This window comes from Gekko japonicus, unplaced genomic scaffold (genome assembly GCF_001447785.1).
Source record: "Gekko japonicus isolate JY-2015 unplaced genomic scaffold, Gekko_japonicus_V1.1 scaffold1478, whole genome shotgun sequence".
Lineage (NCBI taxonomy): Eukaryota > Metazoa > Chordata > Lepidosauria > Squamata > Gekkonidae > Gekko > Gekko japonicus.
The window spans coordinates 295,522-319,835 of NW_015174885.1; the positions used below are offsets into that span (position 1 = coordinate 295,522).

The window sequence follows — 24,314 nt, forward strand, 5'->3', positions numbered from 1 at the left end:
GTCCTGCTCAGGAGGGGGAACAGAAGCGATCCAGGTAAGCATTGAGGTGCCTGCATGAGCAGACTAGGTTCCGGAGGAGTCACCCCATTCCCGCAGGGAAGGGTAACAGCAAGGGCATTGCTGCCAAGGGGGTGGAGGGGCCATGAAAGGCCAAGGGGGGCTGGTTGCCGGGGTACTGGGACTGAGACCGGATCTGAGGGAGCAGCTGGTTAGAACTCGGGAGCTGCCCTCCATGTCACCCTCAGACAATAAGGGGGTTGAAGAAGGTAAATGTAGCGATGGTATTCTGGGAGAAGGTAGATCCTCTAGGGTAGGTGCTGGAACCGACGAGGTCGAACCGGTCAAAACTGACACAGCCAACTTTGAATGTAGAGCATTTCAAACTGACTGACACTTTTCGCGGTGCTTCATCTTGGTCCTGGCCTTCTTGTGGGCAGGCGCTGAGGCACATCGGGAACAGTCAGGAAATTCGAATCGGTGTCTAGTCGGAACTGACCCCCCGACCCAATGATACTAAAGGCAGACCCAATGGCTGATCTGACTTACCTGGAATTGTCCATGGCTGTTCTGACGAGGCAGAAGATTTCGCTGCCAGGCTGTCAGGGCAAATTAAGGCTTTTCCCCAAAGGCTAGCCTTTAAGTGGGCCACTCAATCTGACCATGCTTTCTGAGGGAACTGGAGACAATGCTTGCAATTGTGGGTGTTGTGTCCTTTGCCGAGGCAAAGGGGACAGAGGGGATGCCTGTTGGAGGGGGTCTTTTTTGTCCCACACTAGGATCATTTTTTGAATAGCACCTTCTACAACATGTCTGACGAGAAGGGCAATGAACGATGTAGAAATCATCAAGAAAAACACTGGAGATCCCTGGAACATGCCCTTGCACAGTGAGGCACAAAACGATCGAAAGGAGAGGCCCCCCCTCCGAGCATGTGATTATTTGAGTGGAAAAATGGCTGCTAGCTCACTCTGAAGGGGCGGGGCTCCCCATTAGCTTCTAAAGAGAGAAGTAAAAGCTGGGGAAATCCTCCAGTGGCTGGCCTGCGCAGTCCCAATGTGGGCCTGCACTGAAGACCGAAGATGAACAGATATTCTGCGCACTTAACATGCCAGGAAAATACAGCACCTGAAGAAGATTGCTTAAAGTAAGTGATTGAGCCAAAACCTAATTATAAGGCGTGTCACCTGGTACTCTAGTAAGAGCATTTAGCTGAGAATTTGAAAAGATTCCTCGGACAAGCTGGTCGATTCTTACATTTTCTTTTGCTATTTCAAGATTTAGAACCCAGAACCTACTCGAAGTGACTTTCCTCTTACCTGACAAACGTATTCCTTTCTTGCTGCAGATCCTCGATCGGCCTTTTTGGACAATAGAGACAATTCTGCTTGCACTTCATCCGCACTTTCATAGGGAGATTCTGGCCGCTCATCCCCTTGACCATCTGAAATCTGAGCACATCAAAGTCCCTGACACAAAGCCGGACCACTTGCCTGTCCTCGGCAGGCAGACTCCCATCCTTGCCCTCCCCACCCTGTGCCTCCCTCATTGGAGGAGCGGGAGAGAAATGGGGGAGGGGCATGTCATGCAACAGTGATGTCACTTCCACATGATTTCACATTAGTGACATCACCGTATCGAGTGTTCCTCTAGGAATGCCCCCAATTTCTGTCGTCAGATTGTGGGAATTCTTACAGCATCACTCAATATGATTTCACTTTGCGGTCTTCCCCAGAAGTGACACTGCCATGTTCCTTTTCCCGTGCCCCACCCCCTGGCCACCCCACTTCCGATGCATTCTGGGTCACGGAACCTGATGGGTGACAAAAGGTCACTGCAGACACTAAAGCACCAGCCCACCCACTGCTGACCAGGCTGACCACTACAGAAAAAGTTGCAGAGTGTAGCCATGTTGGTCTGTAGTAGAACCCCGTAGCACCTTTAGGGGGCAGAAGCTCTCAAGAGTCAAAACTCCCTTAAGCTTATGCCCTGGAAATCCCGTCAGTCTCTAAGTTGCTACTGGACTGGAATCTACAGACAAGTTTCCTTCCTTAAAAAAGGTTTGTCCAAAATATATGATAAGAATTTTTTTTTAAATCTAATCAAGAAAATCTTTATCGAATTCATGAACTCGAAGGACTATCTCCTTCCATATGACCCTGTGCTATAGTCATCGGGCAGCATTCCTTTGGCTATCCCACCGCTTAGGGTGGGCCATCTGGCAAAGACCAAAGGTTGGGCCTTTTCCATCATGAGTGGGCTCCCGGAAGAGATGAGAGGCGCTTGGAAAAATGACGACTGAGGGGTGACATGATCGAGGTTTATAAGATAATGCATGGGATACAGCAGGTAGGGAAAGAGGTCCTTTTCTCCTTTTCCCACAAGACAAGAACTCCTTGTGGGCACTCCATGAAATTGCTGAGCAGTCGGGTTAGAACAGATACAAGGAAGTCCTTCGTCACCCAAGGAGTGATTAACGCATGGAATCCACTGCCACAGGAGGTGGCAGCAGCTACAAGCACGGAAGGCTTCAAGTTAGATAAGCATATGGAGCAGAGGTCCATCAGTGGCTATTAGCCACAAGGTACAGATAGGGGCTCTGGGGCAAGTGATGCTCTGTCTTCTTGGTGCTTGGGGGGGGGTCAACAGTGGGAGGGCTTCTAGTGTCCTGGCCCCACTGGTGGACCTCCTGATGGCACCTGGTATTTTTGGCCACTGTGTGACAGAGTGTTGGACTGGATGGCCCATTGGCCTGATCCAACATTGGCTTCTCTTATGTTCTTATGTAGACCAGACAAAGGCCACTTGAGACTATTGGGACTGGAGCAGGAACTTTAATGGTCATAGTAGCTTTCATAAGCTTCCTTCAGGGCGAGGTGCCCCTCTTGTAAAAACTATCCTCTTACAAAAGCTCACATGCCCGCAGAGCTGTTACTGGGGCATTCACTAGTGGCACCTGCAAAAATCTGGATGGGCCTTTGGCCTGATCCAACATTGGCGTCTCTTATGTTCTTATCTACACGTAAAAGAATTGTATATTGGGAAAAGTCACATAGAAAATACTGGGTTGAATCCAAACAACCATGAGAAGAATGGTTCTCTCCCACCATTATTATCTGAAGAAGTATGCTTGCACACAAAAGCTTATGCCTTGAATAAAAGGTGCAACTGGACTCAAAATTTGTTCCGCTGCTTCAGACAAACATGGCTGCCCACCTGAATCCACCCTCTCATTTATCATTCTTGCCGGAGTTATATGCTTCATGGTTTTATGTTTTGTAATTTATACACATGTTGCATATCAATTGCACAGTAAAGGAGTTTATGAACATTTTCAGTGTTCACATCAAATATTCAATTTCTTACTAAGTTTTTTTCCCTTACTTAAAAAGTTAACCCTCAAGGGCGGTATATTATTTAAAATAATTTTAAAGACGTTTACATTCTTCCTCGTTTCCCAAGATGTTTGTATTTCTCCTCATTCCCTTACTATGCAGGAATACCCAAATATCCCCAACTATGATTGCTGTGTTCACCCAACTGTGACGGTGGCTGCAGTTGTGTGTGTTTGCTTCAGCTGTACTGTCACCAACAGATTCTGTTACATCTCTTCAATGCAATATTAGGTATTTATTGTGCAAAAATGGAGTCCTTTTACTGTTTATTCAAATAAAATGAAACTGGGAGAAAACGTAAAATTAGAGGTACTTGGATGCTTTGATTAAGGTGATATGCTGTACTTTAAATTGCTGCTTAAAGGGGTATCTATTTATTTGTTTACAGTATAGTCCGCCCTTCTCACTGGAACTCAAGGCAGATTACACAGGGGAAAAAATCAACAGAATCAGCAGCATGGGACATCCAATAGATGACATAATAGGATTTGATTTGAAGAAATTTGGAAAGCAACCAGAGGGTGAAGCACAGCATAATTAGCCTTCACTGTGTTCTCAGAAAGTGTAATCTGCTGAGAGAAAAGAGCTTGAATTTGCCTTCACAATGAAGAAACTTTTGAGATGCCACTGGGCCCCGAGGGATTTTTTTTAAAAAAAGTGTTTCATGCACACAGTAAAACTGGCAGCCAAACGGCTCAGTTTAATTTTTATTTCACAGTACAGAAAAGCGTTAACACAAAGAAAACTGCTTCCCCTAAAGCGTTTAATCATCACTTGAGTCGTTAAAATGTATTTTCATAAATGTATACTTTTGTTGTAGGCAAGACGAATGTTTGGGATATACTCCGGAGTCAAATGGATTGACCGAGTTATGAATTCCTAAGCATTCTTGAAATATAAATTCAGCAAAGGAGAGGGGGAGGGGTGCAGCGGCTCCTTTCTACCGATCAAAGAAAAATAAGTGCACCGGAGCAGTCATTTCTTGATGATTTCAAAAAAAGCATCCAGAAAGACCTCAAGAAAAGGAAAACACTCCTCTGTTTCGTCTGAAAGAACTGAATATTTCCTCCCCAATGGAGACCTGACGCGACTCACAACATTCTTCTCTGTTCCATTTTACTCTCACGACACCCCTGTGAGGTAAGTTCGGTGGAGAGTCTGTGACTGGCCCAAGGTCATCCAGCAAGATTCCGTGGCAGAAGTGGGGAATTCCATATCCCAGCTTGACACACTAACCACTACACCACGCTGGGTCTCTAAGATAGACTCTCCCATTTTCACAGGTTGTGAAAACTGGACAAAAAAATCTGCAACAGTTTGCTAGGGACTGAATGTATATTTGAGAGGACCTAAGAACATAAGAGAAGCCCATGTTGGATCAGTCCAATGGCCCATCCAGTCCAACACTCTGTGTCACACAGTGGCCAAAAATACCAGGAGCCATCAGGAGGTCCACCAGTAGGGCCATAAGAACATAAGAGAAGCCCATGTTGGATCAGGCCAATGGCCCATCCAGTCCAACACTCTGTGTAACAGTGGCCAAAAATACCAGGTGCCATCAGGAGGTCCAGCAGTGGGGCCAGGAGGACACTAGAAGCCCTCCCACTGTTGCCCCCCCAGCACCAAGAATACAGAGCATCACTTGGTATAGAGCTTCAAGCACCAAGAATACAGAGCATCACAAGGTATAGATAGGAACTCTTATAGCCTGAGAGTTCCTATCTATACCTTGTGGCTAATAGCCACTGATGGGACCTCTGCTCCATATGTGTATCCAATTCCCCCTTGAAGCCGTCCATGCTTGTAGCCACTGCCACCTCCTGTGGCAGTGAATTCCATGTGTTAATCACTCTTTGGGACCAGAGGTGGGGTGTCTGATCCCAGCTGTAGCCAGTTTAGGAGCACAGGAGGACACACATACATAGCTAGGCTGCTGCCTCCTTTGAACTGAGAGTTGCCGTAGTTTGAAGAGGCTATGCAAATAGGGAACACGGTAACAGGTTTGAGAAGAAAAGAAAGCTATACTGTGTTCAGAGCTACGTTATAATGAATAAACTTATATAGGAAAAAACTAAGTATATTTTTTCGTGTTGACACCACGAAGAAGATCATAAAGAAATAGTGAAGGTTCTTATAGAAATACCAACAAATTAAACATCAAGAATGTCCATGCCAACATAGAAAATACAAAGAAATCCTATAGTAGAAAAAACCTTTCCATAAGTTATGAAATATTCTCCAAGACTGTATCCTTCTGTAGTAAGACCGTTCACTCCATCCCAACTGTATTAGGGTGATGAAGCATATGATGAATAAGGATCCAATCCAACGGCCTACCGATAAAGGGCCATTTCGAAAATCCTCTTTATCAAGGGTTGGTGATCCTTCTATAGACATAAACAGGGTTAGACTAGACATCCTATTTGTTTGCGGGTTGCCCATTTCCTGGTGGGCATCCTGACTGAGCTGGCAGAAGTAGTCTTTGGCTTGGTGCTGGGGTGTCAAACTCCGTCTCTAGTTTGCCATGATTTGTAGGGGGAGGGAAATTCCTGAGGGAGCAGTGTGAGTGGCCGAGGTGCCATCAGTCTTCTCGAGTTACCTCCTGAGTGTGTGAACTATCATAGGTGCCATCAGTCTTCTCGAGTTACCTCCCTTCAGCAGGGACGGCCTTGAAGCCAAAGCTGTGCCTGCTTCGCTTAGATAAGGGATCCATACATTCACAGGTGGGAGGGTGTAGAAGCGCGAAAGCTAGGCTAGACGTTTGCGGAGTGTGATCGGATGTTCTGGAAAGGGGGGGGGGACTTCATTTGAACTGTCTATATCTTTGGATTTTCCTGCCAGAACCCCAGTTTTGACATGGTACTGGTCTGGGCGGGAACACGACTATTTCTCAACAAACAAATCACTGCCAGAGTGTTGTTGAGAGTAACTTTGTCCAGGAGTCTGACATGGGGGTAACTAGACTGATTGTTCTGGATCAAAGTTTGAGTCCAGTGGCTCCTTTAAGACCAACTTCGTTTAATTCTGGGCATAAGCTTTCATGTGTGAAGAAGTGTGCAGGCACACGAAAAGCTTATACCCAGAATTAAGCTTAGTTGGTCCTAAAGGTGGCACTGGACTCCGCCTTTGTTCGGTTGCTTCAGACCAGCATGGCGTCCCACCTGAATCTATCATTGTTCTGGAGTTCAACAATGATGCTGAGGGCTCCTTGCCAGACTGGAAAAGGACTCTCTGGCTGCCAAGGGCCACTCTCCAGTTGTGACAGGCCCAACACATGAAGAAGGTCACGATATGGATTTGATCTTTTGTACTGACCCTTTGGGAGACGGTCTGGTTTGTGGGCTGGAAATCCATGGTCTGACCACCGTTAGCTCAATGGAGGAGTGAATGTGGCACTCCACGGGGAGGGGGCTAAAATGGCCCACCCGCACAGACTCATGGATCCTACTGGATTCCAGAATGCCCGGGGTGGGGGTTGTGTTCTGAACAAATGCTCTGCTGAGGGGTCTGCTTCCAATTTGGATGCTGGTTGTGGTACAGTTCAGGTAGAAGAAATGTCTGCTGCAAGGTCTAGTCCAGGGGTGTCAAATATGTGGCCCGGGGGCTGGATGAGGCCCCCGGGGGGCTTCTATCAGGCCTGCAGTGGAACTGGCTGTCTTCTGCTTCTTCTTCCAGTTTTGCTGCTGCGTCATCATCGTAGGTTTGCAGCTTACAGGTACGCACCTGAACAACATACTCAAGATTGCAACAGCACAGACATTTTGATGCAATAATTCAGAGCAAGAGGTGTCAGTTATCAGACACTGTTAAATAAACAAAATATTGCAAGGTCTCATTTATGTCAGATCTAAGCCTCGTAACAAATGAGTTCGACACCCCTGGTCTAGTCCATTTATGGTTCGTTTTTTACCCAGCTGCTGTGATGGATGGCCGAGAGGATCTTGGGATCTGTGTGCATCTTGGTTACTGAAATACTGTAAGGGCCACATTAATGAGCCCGTGACAGGCATCGTCAGTCAATCCCTGACTCAAGGCACTTTCCCTTGGCCGCTCAAAGAAGCAGTTATCCATCCATTACTTAAAAAGAAAACCATCACTTCCCCCCCCAAAAAAAAGAAAAGAAAAAAAGATGGGGCCAGTAACTGCACTGTCTCTGCACTACCACTTCCTGAGAATTTAAAGGGCCGTTCCAGAAAACTTGGCAGGGTCATTGCATGGCAGGGCTTTTGGTAGGCCGGTGGTTCCCACCTCAAAACCGCTGCTGGTGGAGGAACTGGAGAATGGGTGAGCTGTGAGCCTCCCTTCAACTGTGGGCCTCATTCAAGGGATGGGAGTAAGGGGTCTGTGCTCTCCCAACAACAACACCCTCCCTTCGCTGCAGGCCTCCTGCGCTCATCTTAGAAACGGCCAGAAGCGCAAGCTGACTGCGGATTTAGAGGGAGAAGCCACCCAAGGAAAGAGCAGACTGGCCATAGTGGGGTGGGGTGGTGGGTTTCTCTCCGCTTTCTCCATAGCCAGCTGATCCTCCTCTGGGCCCCTCGGCAGCCTCACTCTCTTGCCTGACCTGCTGTGCCTCATGCTGCTGTGAAAGCAGGGGCCAGAGAGAAAAATCAGCAGGGGCTGATTAGGCAGCTGGTTCCCTTCCTCGGACGCAATGACCTGGCAACAGTGATCCATGCTATGGTCACCTCGAGACTGGACTATTGCAACGATCTCTATGTGGGGCTGCCCTTGTCCCAAATCCAGAAGCTGCAGCTGGTGCAAAACGCGGCAGCCAGGCTGCTGATGGGTCTCTCCATACGAGTCCTCATCCGGCCTGTGGTAAAGGCATTGCGCTGGCTGCCAATAGCATACCGGATTTGCTTCAAGGTGCTGGTTTCGACCTTTAAAGCCCTATATGGTCGGGGGCCTGCCTACCTGAGGGACTGCCTTTCCCCATATGTCCCCCAGAGCACTGAGGTAAGGGTTGCAAAAAAAGGAGGAGCTACATTTTGGGTTGAGCCCCCCCCCCTTTTCTCAGGTTACTGCATGTATTATCCTGCTTTCACGACTTTGTTTTTTTCTTTATTGTGCCATTTTCAGCATCAATTGACAGATTGTGCCTGATACATTTGGCACCATGTCTGATTTGTAACCCTTGATCTGTTGCCTCACTTTCTAAATGTCTCATGCTCTGGGACTGTGTTGTTTCCCATCACGTAATCTACCTTGACACTCAGTGAGAAATGTGGCCTACAAAAAAGTATGGGAAGGGAGCATGTTTGGCAACCTCCACTGTACAACCGAAAGCATGCAAGAAGAGTCCTATCCAGACGATACAGCTGTTCAAACAAGAGGCTCAGTGGGCAGATCTTAAAACAAGCCCCAGTCGACCACACATCCACAGGAGAAACGTGATTCTGCATAAGGCTGGTGCTTATCTGACAGATGTAAATGTAGCGTGGAGAATCAGTACATGATCTCGCCGTATTTGATACAGGCTTCAACCTAAAGGGGCTTGATGGTCATAAGCTAACAGGATTTGTGCTAGAGTCACATTTGGGGAAAGGAAGAGAGGTCAGACGAAGCTCCTGAAGCGTTAATCTATCAGGGAGGAGCTTATTAGAAGGAAAAGCAGAAAAAACAGAGGAATGAGTTGCCAGATATGGAAGTCTAAGTCAGGGTTGTGATTTGAAACTCTGAACATTTTCTGGCCACTGTAGCCTAGAAGATACTTTCATTTTTATTGACCCCCCTTTGCTCTTGAACCTTGTCTTCTGTGTACCACATCGTATTAGGCACAAGGGGTCCCAAACGAGAAACCCACCCCGGTTTTCCTGCTTGACCGCCAGCTCTGACAACTGATCGAAATCAATTCCCAGAACTCCTTTCCACTCTAGTATAAGTAAGAAAAGGACTCAGGAGAGATAGGATGCTATGCCGATAGGGGCCACCTCAGTTCTTCACAGCTAGGGTCATTCAGAGTAGAGAGTAGAGTTAGTCTGTACCCCCCAACACTGTACTCAAGTGTTGGGGGGTACCTTCCTCCTGTATAAAATAAAATGACTGCCCTTCATTCTTATGGGACAGGGATAAAACATCCCTCCATCGCTGCCCCACGGGGGGGTTCAACCATCACCCACAGCCAAACCACAGGGTGCAACTGAAAAACTTCTGTGCTGTTCGATTCCTCATCCCCCACTGTCTGTTTCCTTTGCACAACAGATCGGCTAATACAGCTACATTTACTGTTAAAATTCTGATTCAATCATTGTTAGTTCAGCAATTATTTACTGAGCTATGAGGAAAAACAGGGCATAAATATTTTAAGAAACAAAGTCTTTGAGGTGTCAAAAAGCTCTCTTTTGAAAGGAGAGTAATTGCAACACTATTAATATGCATTCTACCATGAAGCTGCGATCCTTTGTAACGAATAAATGGTTTAGTATTAAAGAAATTAACGATAACAATAAAGGTTTATCCTAGGAAACTGTGGTTGTTTCCTCACAAACTCATACACAGCTGTTCAGAAACGGGGGAGGGGGGGCACTGTTGTATCTCGCTAAGGGTGACAAAATACTACGAAACAGCCCTCTCTGTTCCTCAAAGCAGAGAACCCGTCCCAGATTTCTTCTGCTTCTTTGGAGCAGGATGTGCATCAAAAGAACGCAGAGGCAACACCATTGTGTCCAAAGGGAGCAGTCATTTGGAAACAGCTCCCTCCATCAAAGGAGGGTGCTTGTCTTGGAACCGCCCAACATTTCGTGAGGGTTTTCACCTCGTCCTCCATGGCAGCCATTTTGTGACTCACACCCCCACCCTCCAATGGCCAGGATTTTGAGCCAGTGTTCACTACCCTCAAAATGCCAAAGGCGCTCACAGTATAAATTTTGCCCTCTGCTTTTGAAAGAGATCCCCTAACACTTCTTTTTCAAAATGGCAGCTTATCTGAATACCACTATTCGTTGGTGTCTTTACCTCATTCTCAGTAAAGGAAGCTGATGGAGATGAACTTTTGCTATAAGCCAAATGCGAAGATTCTGCGGCTGAAGCTCGATTCCGCTTCTTCAGTGGTTTACATGCATCTGACAGACCTGTCGTTGTGGTAAAATAATTTCTGTTTATCAAGTGAACTTGGAACATTAACGTAGTCCCTTGAGGCCAGTAGAAAATGTTCCCTCGAATGCGTAGGAATCATTTAGGCGTTGTAAGGCAAACGTCAGAAACAGTCATTAATAGTGTAAGGCAAATGTCAGAAAGTCATTTTTAATAGGAAGAAACAGAGCAGGTAAACAAATCTGTAGAGATCACCACTTATTGCCGTCATGAAGAATAAGAATAAGGAGGAGGAGGAGGAGGAGGAGACTGGATTTATACCCTGCCCTTCACTACCCAAAGGAGTCTCAGAGCGGCTTACAAACTCCTTTTCCTTCCCCTCCCCATAACAGACACCCTGTGAGGTGGGTGGGGCTGAGAGAGCTCTGACAGAAACTGCTCTTTTTCAAGAACAGCTGTGCCAGAACAATACCAGCTTAAAGTGGTCTGCGTGGGTTTCCCCCCAACTTGACAACAGGTAATGTCATCATCATCAAGTTTATTGTATTAGCCATTGGCCATAACAAAACATAAATACAAACACAATCCTTATACATCACATTAAGTTATCCCTTCACTAACTTGCGCTGAATCCTAACCTTAATCTTATCTTTTTTGCCGCCAAAGCAAACAGGGACATTCTGCTGGTAACATATACGTCCATATCAGAGAGCAAAAAACCAACCAACTCCTGTTTTGAGAATCCATTGTGCAAAGGTAAAATAGGGTATATAAATCCCTGCCTAAGTGATTCGTGCCATGAGCATCTCAGTAAATAGTGCTCAATATCATCCACTTCACCCAAACCACATTGACAGATTCTTAAGGCAACAGGTAAACCCATAAAACGACCAACACAGACCATTGAAGGAATGGCATGGAATCTGAGGGCTGTAAATGCCCTTCTTAGGTCAAGATTGGTTAGTTTCTCTAAATAGCCAGTCCTACAGTGATCTCTTTTAAAGATCTTAAACAGAGGGGCCGTTCAGCAACTTGTCGCCGCATGAAGGTTCAAAAGGCCGTCCTTATGAAATAAACAGGTAATGTATTTCCTAATATTTCTGAAGCTATAATAATTGGAGGGCTGCATTTTAAATACACCTTAGGGCAACAAATTCTTAAGACAAAATGTCCCGTATAAGGCCTGTCCCCCTCCTCTGACAGAAACTCATTCAGTCCAATACCAATGCTGCCTACTTCCTCTCCCCTCTGTTGAAACGAACAAATTCATTAATTGCATTAAAAACCATAATCCTGAGAAAATAACAGAGTTTTGCGGTTTCTTAAAGACATACATATTTCTTGTAAAAAGCAGCTTTCCTAAACCAGAGCTTATTTCCCCAGAAGCATTTGATGAACTTAGCTCTCAGTTACTCAAGTTTCATGCTGCGATACTATATCACTTCCTTGGGAGTAAATCCAAGCAGCTCAGTGAGACCTACTTCTAAGCAAGCATGCATAGGATCAGACTACTTTTCTGGTTTCCCCCTAGATCAGGGGTCCCCCAAAGGCACTGTAGTGCCTGCCAACACCTCTCCTGGCACCAGCCACATGTCTTAGAAAGTGGGTGGGGCGGATGAGGTTTTTGCCCAGTAAAGCTTCTGACTGGCCACTAGAGATTTGATTGGCGGTGTCAATCTTTGAAAACATTGCTTTGGCAGCAGCTGCCACCACAACACAGAGTATCTTCAGCTGTGTGTCTGAAACCGCGGCAGTAGGGTTGCCAGGTACCCAGGGGGGGGAGGGGACCACTGCTCGATGGGCCCATTCCTCGCTGGCCTGGACTGGGCCACCAGGGGGGAACCCCACCCCCAAAATGCCGGGATCGCGGAAACATGCCCAGCATGATGATGTCATCACACCGGGCACGTTGCGGGGGGGGGGGGATGCTCTATCATTCGAGGGAAAACTCTATGCACGCCGAGGAACTCCAGGACGGGGCCCAGGACTCCCCCGCTAAAACTAAGGTAAGACTTGGCAACCCTACACAGCAGCCATTTTGTGGGTGTGCCCACAACATGGAGTCAGGATTCAGAAGGTGGCTGCAGGCTTAAAAAGGTGGGGAACCCCCCCCCCCAACCTAGACCAGTTTTTACTACTGCTTTCTGCTACCTTCATGCAAGGGTTCAACCTTTGCTGTCAAGCAGTGATAGCGCTCAGGAACTTGCAGCTTTCAGCCAAAAGTATTAGAAGGAGATGTTGACCAACAACGGCAATACAGGAAAAATGCAACTCAGATCGGCAAATGATGCCACAGTGTTTCATTAAAGAGATAGCTGGCCCTCTTGGAACAGACAGAATTTACCATCATTTTAACTTGAAAGAATGTTACATCAAGCTTATTCTAACCACATTACCTGATTGGTTCTTTTGGGAGGAAGAGATTTCTGTGACCTTAGTAGAGTTTGTTTTTGCTGTTTTGTCATTGCTCGTCTCCTTCTGTCACGAAAAAATAAAAATAAAATGAAAAATAAAAATAAAAAAACTCCTACTTTGGATAAATGCAGAAATTATTTCAAATGTTTTCTGCTAGCAGACAGATGTCTTTGGTTAAGATAATTTAAAAATACAGCTTCAGCAGTTACAACGGAATAACATAAGGGGGAAAAACACCACAGCCCTGTGCTGCAGTTACTTTTATTTATACGGATCCGCTCCACGGGTTTGTATGGATGGACACAAGTGTCTCCGCAGGCTCAAAGACTTCCACTTGTAGAACTCAACTCTCTCGGCTTTTCCTCTTGCAGGAGAACCTAGTAAGAGTCCTGCTGGATCAGACTGGTGGTCCACCTGGTCCAGCATCCTGTCTTACGCAGCAGCCAACCGGTTGCCCTGGAGGGCCAACGAACCAGGCACAGAGACCAAGATCTTCCCCCGATGCTGCCTCCTTGCACTGGTTTGCTGCCCCTGTATATGGAGGTCTCCTTAACTCACCATGGCTAATAGCCATTGATGGACCTCCTCTCTGTGAATCCGTATCATCCCCTTTTCCACCCATCGATGCCCGTGAATTCCACAATTTAACTACTCATTGAGTAAACAAACATTTATTTTGTCTGCCCAGAATCTAATGCTTCTCAATTTTATTGCCCCCCCCCCCAGTTCTATCATTATGGGGAAAGGAGAAAAAGTTCTTTCTATCCAGTTTGTCCACCCATTGCATAATATGGATAAACCTCTTATCATTTCTCCCACCCTTTGTTTTTCTAGACTAAAAAGTCTCAGAATCGCCATAAAGTTTCCTCTTAGGAAAGGTGTTCTCCCAGGAACAGGATTTCTGGGGACATTTCAGGCTGCTGTGGAAGTTTTTGCACTTGTGGAAACACTGTGCTGGATCCAATCCATTACCTTTACCATTTCTTTTTCCATTTTAAAACCAGCCATGTAAACATTTACAAAGTTACCTGTAAGTTTGAAGTTCAAATCTGTATAACATTAATTTTGAAAGCTTGTTCCCAAATCTACTACTTATTATTCAATTATTCAGCATTAGTTGGAAAGTATATTAAACAACTAGAGTGAAAACTGCCCCCATTCACCTGTTTTAAGAATAAAAATCAACCCTGGGGATTATGAACCTAACCTACTTCGCAGCTGCAACAAGGCTAAAATCAGATGAAAAACCATGTTGAATGGCAGAAAGGCAAGATAAAATTACATAGATAATACTTTTGTGGTTTAGCTGGATAGAGCTTTTATTTCAAATTGCTATAGATAGAGCTTTTATTTCAAATTGCACCTGTTCCAAAAGATGCTATTTAGCTAGTACCTCCATGAACCACTTTGAAGAGCAGAATATTCGTTTTGCAGTGATTTTTACTGGGGAAGGAGGGGGAGAGAAAACTGTAGTACCAGCGTCTTCTAACAGAACCCAACAGCATGTGTGTAGTGCGCTGTTTCTGTTATGACGGTGACAGCCAGACGCTGTATTTTTGCTCAGCTAGAGTTACGGCAGGCATATTTTACTCGTACTTGAAACTGTACTGTGTTAAATGAATGCTACGTGTCTCCTGCAATGTATGAACTGAAGTTTTTCTAATTACAGTTTTCAGTTACAGCAGGCATGGTTTTCTGAGCCCCAATACCATGGGGCACAGGGCTGACGTCATCAGTGACAGAGGCCCAGCAGTATCCCCACAGCTTTTCAGTTCCAGCCTTATGAACAGCTAGGGTCGCCAGTTCCAAGACGGGAAATTCCTGGAGGTTTTGTGGTGGAGTCTCGGGACGGCAGGGGTTTGGGGGAAGGGAGAGGTCTCAGATGGGTACAGAGTCCACCCTCCAAAGCAGCCGTTTTCTCCAAGGGGATGGATCTCTAGTGTCTGGAGTTCAGTTGTCATTCCAGGAGACCTCCACGTGCCCCCTAGAGGTTCACAACCCTATGAGCAGCACCGAACTGAAACCAACAGAGGAAGCAGTCATTCAGTCGTTTCCCCCAACTCTCCAGTGAAGGACCAAGGGCACCCTGCAATACTGGCCAAAGTGCTGCGCTGCTAAGGAGAGCATCGTGTTTTGCATGTCGCTTCTGAACAACAGCCAACGACAAAACTGTGGTTTCTCATGTAGGAACCCACCGCCCCTTGCCATTCAGGAAGAACAGGCCCCAGGGGACTCCCCTCTCCCACAACAAGGAGGAAGTCTAGGAAAAGCATCAGATGCCAGAGAGAGGGAAAGGCTTCACATCCACCAAACACTCCAAAGAGCTAGTAGGACTGAAGAGGTAGGGGTCCTCTGGACTTGCCAGGCTAAGAGGGGAATCTTAAGGCATTCTACTCAGGGAGGGGCCACGGCTCAGTGACGGACCCTCTGCTTGGCATGCAGAAGGTTGCGGGTTCAGTCCCTGGCGCCTCCCAGTTAAAAGGACCAGGCAGTAGATGATGTGAAAGACCTCAGTATAAGGCAGCTTCATGTGTATTCACAGTCCTACCCAAGTCTCTGTGGTGGGGCTTACTTAGGGAAATTTCATTAGGATTGTCCTGCATTCTACGACGGCAGAAGAAAGAGGAGGAGGAAGAAGCTGCTGGAATGAAGCAAACAGAGTCCTTAAAAGAAGCAACTGAAATTGCTGCTGCAAATAAACAACCGGCATGATGTCGAAATGCCATAGTGGTTTTCTGTGGCTATTCTTCCTGCGGCTATTCTTCCTGCCTCGAACGTGGAATATCAGCCAGCCCCAGTAGCTTCCCCGGCATTGCCACCGATTCACGTAGAGCCACATGTGCAGAAGAGCCCCCCCCATCACCCGTATCTTGGAGACAATGTTTGAAATGAATCTTAAAATACACTCGATTTCAAGAACCTTTGCAAGCACCTGAATCCTGAACCCACACTTAGCACTAGTTATCCTATTCAAGGGAAATAAACTTCTTTGACGATCAATAGGTCTGCTGCCAATGTTTCTGCAAATTCCTGGCTGCTTTGGGAGAGAGCAGCAACGTTTGCACGGAAAGAGAATAAAGCCCCTCACAGTTGCTAACAGGAGCGGAAAGGAAAGCGAGTGGCAGTCACAGAACCACAGAGGAGGAGGAGGAGGAGCCCAAAACGTCTTCCGGAGTCATGCTGGGAAAGCAACAGTGTCCCAGACAGGCCTGCCGAGACCTATGGGGGCTAAGAAGCTGCCCCACAGACTTGATGTATAATTCAGTATTTGGAAAATACCATAGCAGTACTAAGGGCAATTTGTAAGGACGGTTTCATTTCACAGCAAGCTCAAGACCCATCATTTGTATACTGTTCATCCCCTTCATGACGTCTGCTGCAGTTGGTATCGACATGCCACAATATAATTCATATTCCATAAAACAGGCATAAGGCGGCTCCACGTCACAAAATTTATCTTATTCTTGCCTGCACGGTGTACGTCAAGAGGCTGGGGCTGCCGGATTAGACTCCTGGATCTGGGCGCCCTCTGGTGTCCTCCGTAGGAAGTCTTTGTGGCCTCTGTCCTAGTGAGCGAGTGTGTATGTGTGAGAGAGTGAAAAGGGGGGGGGGGTGTCTCTCCACAGCCCCATAGAAAAAGCCCGGGAATGTCCTCCTTGACCCTGTGCTGACTTTACCTTTAAAGGAATCACAGGGGCCTCACCCACTCAGGAACTCCCAGAAGTCACAAAACTTCAGGTGGGGCTGTGGCATCGCCCCAGCCACATTCTGGACCTCATGGTCCCAAGCCTGGCTCCTTACAGGGGCTATATGTGGCTTCGCTGGCACTGTGACCTCTGTTGCTGCTGACCAGGGCCGGCCGACCTCTTCCCGGGCACAACAGGGACAGAATCCTGCCACTCGATGAACTCGGGGGGGACATTTGCCATCCCGTATGCTGAACTAGTTAAGTATGGGGATGGGCTCCCTTGACCCTGGACTGTGAATTCAAGTATGCCTACAATATTCACATGATTTCAGACCTCATTTCTGGACATTAAACTAAAGCACCTCCCCTCCTCCCCAAGACGGCCTAGCTGGAAGAGGAGCTCTGATAAGATTCTAGACAAACATCTGTAAGCACTGCCATTTCAGATGAGGTATCTGGATATTAAGACTAATATTTCATAGTTCCACGGAGCAACTTTTAAGGGTCAGCTTTAAGTATCAATGCTCGTGTTTCTTCCAACAATGGCCTAACACACTTGTGTGTACAGCTGTTCTGCCTTTAAAGGTATAAGATGAAATAAAAGCCTTGTTAACAGCAGTGTCTTTGCAAATGGACTTGCAAGAGTTCTAAACGGTGGGAATGAACATGGTATAGCTGTGATGGCTTATCTGAATATACACATTCATTTCTAACCTATTTGTTTTCAGTATGGCGCTTCTGACCCATTCTGTTGTTTATGTATGGCATGTGAGCTGCTGCCTAGACATGCAGAGGCTTTAGTTCCCAATCTGCTGAAAGGGACCCCTAACCTATTTGTTTTCAGTATGGCACTTCTGACCCATTCTGTCGTTTATGTACGGCATTGTGAGCTGCTGCCTAGACATGCAGAGGCACCTGCTTTAGTTCCCAATCTGCTGAAAGGGACCATTTAATCTCATCCTGTGGCCCTAGCAGATTTACATCAAACTGTCGCTACTTGTGTGATATTTATTGCTTATTGTTTTAATGATTTTAATGTTTTAATTATTTTAATGTGATTTAATGTAACAAGGCTTGGACTCAGTTTCGTGTGATCCGCCCTGAGCTCACTCTGTGGAGGGCGGAATAAAAATCACAAAATAAAATAAAATAAATCTCAGATGAGACGGGATTACTGTCAAGGCAACTTGTGCCACATTCATTAGCACTGATGACTGCTAAAGCACGGGAAAGCCATCACGCAGAGCTCCAAATATGACTCAGGCACTCTTTTTCAGGTGAAAAGCAGTAGATTTCCCCAAACACATCGTGGTGTAGTGATTAGACTTTTGGTGCTGGGATTTGGGAGGTCCAGGTCTGAATCCCCATTCTGCCATGGAAGCTGACCGGGTGGCTTGGGCCAGTTATACACTCTCATCCTAACCTAACTCATTAGATTCAGGTGGGTCGTCATTACCGTGTTTTATTGCAGTGTAATTTTAAGTCTGGTTTTAGTGACCAAAATGATTGTACAATGTTATTTTTTAGTACCTAGTTGCATTTTGGAAATTTTACTATTAGGCCATTGTAATTTATTTTTATTCCTATGGTTTTATATTGCTGGCTAAGCGCCGTAACAATAAAAATTCATTCAGGTGGGTCGTCGTGTTGGCCTGAAGCAACAGAACCAAGTCTGAGTCCAGTGGCACCTTTAAGTTTAACAAACTTTGGTCGATTAAACAGAATTAAACTGCTGGACTCTAGCTTCATTCTCACATCTTTTTGTTAATGCTTGCATTTACGTGCAAATTGGCTGCTATCCATTGATCTCACCGGCCACCTGATCCAATTTCAGCTCTGTACATGCATCTTGGCTCTCAGTGGCCCCTCCTAACGACTGCCCCCCACCCTCTTTTTTCCTGTAAGTAACCCTGGAGGAAATCCTATTCCATTCGTCTGAAGAAGTGTGCTTTGCACACAATAGATGACGCTTTGAATAAAACTTTGTTGGTCTTAAAGGTGCCCCTGGACTCAAACTTTGTTCTAACTCACAAGGTCATTGTGAGGATAAAATGGAGAAGAGGGGAACACTGTATTCTGCTCTGGAGTCCCATCAAGGATAGGGTGGGGTATAGATGATGATAAAAATATGTTCCCCTTCCCTCACCTTTCTCAGAACAGCCCTCCTTCCCATCCCCTGGCAAAGAAGAAGAAGAAGAGATTGGATTTATATCCCGCCCTTCACTACCCGAAGGAGTCTCAGAGCGGCTGACAAACTCCTTTCCCTTCCCCTCCCCACAACAGACACCCTGTGAGGTAGGTGGGGCTGAGAGCTCTTGACAGAAACGGCTCTTTTTCAAGGACAGCTCTTATCAGAACTGCGGCTTGCCCAAGGTCACCCAGCAGGTGCAAGTGGAGGAGTGGGGAATCGAACCCGGTTCTCCCAGATTAGAGTTCACGCACTTAACCACTACACCAAACTGGCTTGGGTTGGGTTGGGAGGCATATGGACTTGACAGACAAATGGAAAATTATTACAGAAGGCACTTTCAGCCGTGAAGTGCCTTTAGTATGCTTTAACTTAAAAAAAAAATGCATTTCAGGTTACCACTTGATAATTAAACAACTTGCTGCGGTGAAGGCCATCAATCTGCTTATACTGAGAACTGTGTCATCAAGTGTAATGGGGAGAGATCATTCCCGAACAAGTCAACGACATAGTTACCTTCTTTTTATCCATCCTGAGCCTTTTCCTAGGTGCTTCCTGAACTTCAAATTCTTCGGTGGGTTCCTTTGTCCTCTTTACGGGATGCCTTTTATTTCCATGTAAGTTACCTTGGAGTGGGGGGGGGGATGGGGGAAACTTACATGAGAAAGCGCTAAAGCTCACTTAGAAGTTAAGGTGAAGAATTCATCTAGTTATATCACTGCTCCAATAAATTTTAACAAAACCAGCGAACCGCTTCTATTACTAAGGTTAGTTTTGCAGGACAGAAGCCCTCGTCACTAAGGTTCGGCCGATCAAAAACAAAATATAGTTAAACCGACATTTATTCCAAATTTCTAGAAGTTCTCAGTTAATCCACCTGTTATCCGCTCACTCTTCTTCTGAAGAAAATTCTTTTAAGAATAGAGATTAAGCTTTTATTATATACGTTACCTCTGTCTGTGAGATCACTAATGAGACAGATCATTACGCTCAGGGCTTGGCAGATACATAGTACATATACGTATTTTGTACATAAGCCAGGGAAACAGATTTTAAAAAGTTGTGTCACTCGATGCCTAAACAACTAAAGACTGACACGAAGAGTTTTGAGCATCTCACAGACCTAAATATGGTGTGGGAATCAATTTAAAACAATAAAGAAGAAGAGATTGGATTGATACCCCGCCCTTCACTACCTGAAGGAGTCTCAGAGCGGCTGACAAACTCCTTTCCCTTCCCCTCCCCACAACAGACACCCTGTGAGTAGGTGGGGCTGAGAGAGCTCTTTTGAGGACTGCTCTTGAGAGAACAGTTCTGAAAGAACTTGTGACTGACCCAAGATCATGCCAGCAGCTGCATGTGGAGGAGTGGAGAATCAAACCCGGTTCTCCCAGATTGGCGTCCACGCTCCTCATCCACACAGTCTAACTTCACTTACACCATTTTTGTTAACTATATATATGTGCTTGGCATGAAATCTTCTCTTTCAAAAAGAAAAAAAGGAGAACCTTGCGGTCAGTTTCTATATGAAACCCAACAGTATATTTCTGCAACCACATCTCCTCATCCTACAAAGGATGTTTAGAGTAGAGCTAAAAGGAAGTACCAAGTGCTTTTAGGACCAGCTGCTTTTTTAAAGTTAGATTCCCAATCTTCAGAACACATTTTAAACAACACATAAACAGATTCCCACAGAGGCTGTTTAAAATGGAAGGATAACTTCCCGGTGGTGTCAGATACCATCTAGGACAGGGGTCCCCCACATGGTGGCCAACCCACACTTTTCCTGGCGCCTGGCAAGTGTTTTTAGAAAGTGGGTTGGGCCAGATGACACTTTTGCCATTAGGGCCATCGGGACTCTGATTGGCTGACAAATGTTGTTTTGGAAGCAGCTGCCACCACTGCACAAGGATCTTCATTGAGTGACTGAAGGTAAGCTGTGTGTATATGCAAGAAGGTATTTTAAAACAGTATGTTCCTTTTAAAAGGGCATTCTGTTAAACGGAGCCTCTGCCGGAAAAACTGAGGACTTAGAGTTACGCATAGTCTCACTCTCTGACATTCTGTGACTGGCTCCGCCTCCTGCAGCGGCCATTTTGTAGTTGTGCCCTCCACCCCATGTCGCAATTCCAAAGGCGCCTGCAGGCTCAAAAAGGCTGAGGACCCCTGAACTAGGATGTGTAAACATACCGCAGCCAGCATTTATTACACACACAAACATTTTCTTCACACAAACGGAAGGAGTCTAGACTAAGAGACGACAGTGGCCATTCGCAGACTCCTAAAAAAAAGGTGCCCAGATATGAAAGACATCTTGTATAGAATGCAGAGATTTGGAATAAGCAATTTCATTTTTAATTATGTTGTAGTATGAAAACTATCAGGAAGTTGAACAAAATGCAGCACTACAGCACTCAGATCCATAAAAATTCTAAAGCCAAATATGTGCACAACACTGGAGAGAAAAAAATAGTATGATTCTTTAAGCAATTACATATGGAACAAGAGTAATTATAATGATTCAATAGTACACAGCACATTTCAATTACTTCTGGATCTTGATCTCCTTTTAGGTGATTCTTGAAACACTTTACGTTTGGCCTCTCCCATACTCTTCTGTGATGAACCTTGAGAAATACAGAACGTGGTGTAGTGTTGTTGTTTGGTTTTAAATGGACATCCAAATATTTTTTTTTACACATTAAGACAGAGCTGTTAACTTTCCCACAAGGTTATTTCACACATAGGTAACAAAACTGACTGCACTTTTTATACATTTTTTTTCCAAATCTGACAAACCCGTAAAACACACCCTCACTCCTTTCATTGCCCAAAGCAGCAGCCTCTTGGTTTAAAAATTTCTGTTATTGATCTATAATCTAAAGAAATTAATGTAATATTGCACACCCACACGCACGCACAAACACACATTATTATTGATGTTAACCGAGACAGATCATAAATAATACTCCATTTTTACTTCAGGTAAATGAACTGTTCCCCGCCCCCCATCCCCAAATTCATATAACCATATCAGGATGTTAAGCAAAGTATTCATCAAGAACCTAACTAAACAAATACCTTGCAGGCTATAATAATATTCTAGAAGCCCAGTAGTATGCAATTAGATATTTATAATCTGGAAACATATACTTCCTGTGCTAATACATCTCAGTAACCTCATGTATTGTAAACAAAGGAAATAAGACTGATAGTGCAAGTGCAGTTTGTCATTCTATTATTTTTTTAATGAGAACATTTATATTTAAACGCTAGATTTCCATCGCCTTAATTTTATGGACAATGATACTTAATGACAGCTGCTTATAGGCAGGAAGGGAATGAGAAACCAGCAATATCTAGACAGTAGGTTTACACAGAGCAGTTCTGCGGAACAATGACCAAGAAATGCAGACATTATTGACTTTATTGTAAAGACTGCATTCACCACTATCGGCACGACACACCAAAAAAGGGGAACCGGAGAGTGGCAAAAGCCGCTCCCCCTACAAGTCTCAAACCGTGTGCTTAGTTGAACACCGCTACATATCTTAAACTTAGTTAGAGTATACTAGCACAGTTTTACGTTTACCGGTGTCTTCTTCAGATTTGGGAGAGGTCACTATGGCAAATTTTGTGTTATAGCGCGCTTTCTGTTTTTCACTAAGCATATTCCACTGTGATTCCAGCAGCTCTTCGATTTCGTCACTGGAAGCATCCTCGTGTTCGGCAGTCACCTGAACAAACACAACACACTTGGTTCAAAGCGGGCATTAAAAAGGGACGCATCGCTATTTCGAACTACTGCTTCACCTCCAAAATGGAACACCCAGGAACATAATGCAGCTGCCTTCTACTGAGTCATCCCACAGGTCCATCTAGCTCAGCATCTTTGACTGATTGCTGTGGCTGTCTGAAGTATTTCCTAACCCCCTGCCCACCGCATACCCTTGACAGGAGATGCTGGGAATGGAGCTGGGTAGAGTGTTTCAAAACATGTGCCCTGGAACTGAGCAGTGGCAAGTACTAGGATCAGCCCCCCCCCCCCCCCCCCCCAGCCCAATTTCAGCCTGCAGGTGCCTTTGGAATTCTGACACGGGTGGGTGGGAACAGTCACAAAATGGCTCCTACAGGGGCCGGAGCCGACCACAAAACGCCAGGGAGCGAGGTTGTATACAACGTTAACAATACCTCTTCGGCAATTCAGGCAGAAGCTCTGTTTAACAGGTTCTCTTTTAATCTCCAGAGCCAATCAGGAGCCTTGCTGGGCAAAAGAACATAAGAGAAGCCATGTTGGATTAGGCCAATGGCCTATCCAGTCCAATGGTCCAACCAGTGTTCCCTCTAAGATGAATTAGTGTGAGCCAGCTCACAGTTTTTTAGCCTCTGGCTCACACAATTTTGTCTTAGCTCAGGAAGGACGGATCCAAAGCAAACTTAATCTATGCAGCAGCCAGATCACTCGCTTGCAACTTTAATGCCAATAGCTCACAAAGTAGAATTTTTGCTCACAAGACTCCACACCTTAGAGGAAGGATTGGGTCCAACAGTAGCCCAAACCCAGGTGCCACATAGCCCCATGGGCATCATGTTGAGGACCCCTGTGCTAGATTAACCGTGTAATCCTAAACATTTACTCCAGTCTAAATCCATTGAAGCTCTCCAAGGTTATGGGACGCACGCAGAAAGGATGGCAAGACAGTTATGCATATATTCAGCAAGAAAACCACCATACATTTTACTGTCTTGCAATTGAATGGTAAACAGCTATACAATATGCTACTCTGGTTCAATGTCTGTCAGTCAGACAACCGAGGTCAGGAAAGGTCTTGCACCTTGTCTCTGTCATGGACTTGCTAGGGGTGAACTTGCTGAAGCAAGCTGTTTTCTCTCAGGCACCCAATCTGCCACATGAGATGGGTAATTCTCACCTACTTTACACGATCGTTTAAAGGATTATAAGAATGCATGTGAAACAATTTGGTACAATTTAAAACATTCTACAAATAGCTATGATTCCTAAGCATACAGACTTCATTCTGCCCTCAATGATGATTGAAGGTGAATGCAACTCTTCAGACCACAAGCAAAGAAAATAGAGTGGAGCTTTGTCAGTAAGGAACCCCTCCCCCCGAAAAAGGGGTGAAGAAATGATTTATTTACCAGCTTCTTTCTGTAATGATAGACAGACAGACAGTCAGTCAGTCAGTTCTGGTCACCACACCTCAAAAAGGATATTAGAGCATTGGAAAAAGTGCAGAAAAGGGCAACTAGAAGGATAAAAGGGTTGAAACACTTTCCCTGTGAAAAAAGGTTAAAACGCTTGGGGCTCTTTAGCTTGGGGAAACGATGGCTGAGGGGGGGACATGATTGAGGTTTACAAGACTATGCATGGGATAGAGCAGATAAAGAAGTACTTTTCTTCCTTTCTCACAATACAAGAACACCTGACTGAGCACTCAATGAAACTGATGGGCAGTCAGGTTAGAACAGATAAAACGGAGTACTTCTTCACCCAAAGAGTGATGAGCACGTAGAACTCACTGCCACAGGAGATGGTGGTGGCTACAAGCATGGACAGCTTCAAGAGGTCATT

General features: G+C 45.5%; 1 protein-coding gene across 1 annotated transcript in view; it reads right to left on the minus strand.

The window, feature by feature from the left end:
- Positions 1-24,314, minus strand: part of WHSC1 (Wolf-Hirschhorn syndrome candidate 1) — a 115,448-nt gene that overhangs the window by 46,211 nt on the left and 44,923 nt on the right. Inside the window, exons 5-10 of the mRNA XM_015424916.1 lie at positions 22,311-22,455; positions 21,268-21,345; positions 19,235-19,344; positions 12,824-12,905; positions 10,350-10,465; positions 1,317-1,448 (exon numbers count right to left, since the gene is read on the minus strand). Coding sequence (XP_015280402.1) covers positions 1,317-1,448; positions 10,350-10,465; positions 12,824-12,905; positions 19,235-19,344; positions 21,268-21,345; positions 22,311-22,455 — 663 coding nt within the window. The remainder of the gene's footprint in view (positions 1-1,316; positions 1,449-10,349; positions 10,466-12,823; positions 12,906-19,234; positions 19,345-21,267; positions 21,346-22,310; positions 22,456-24,314) is intronic.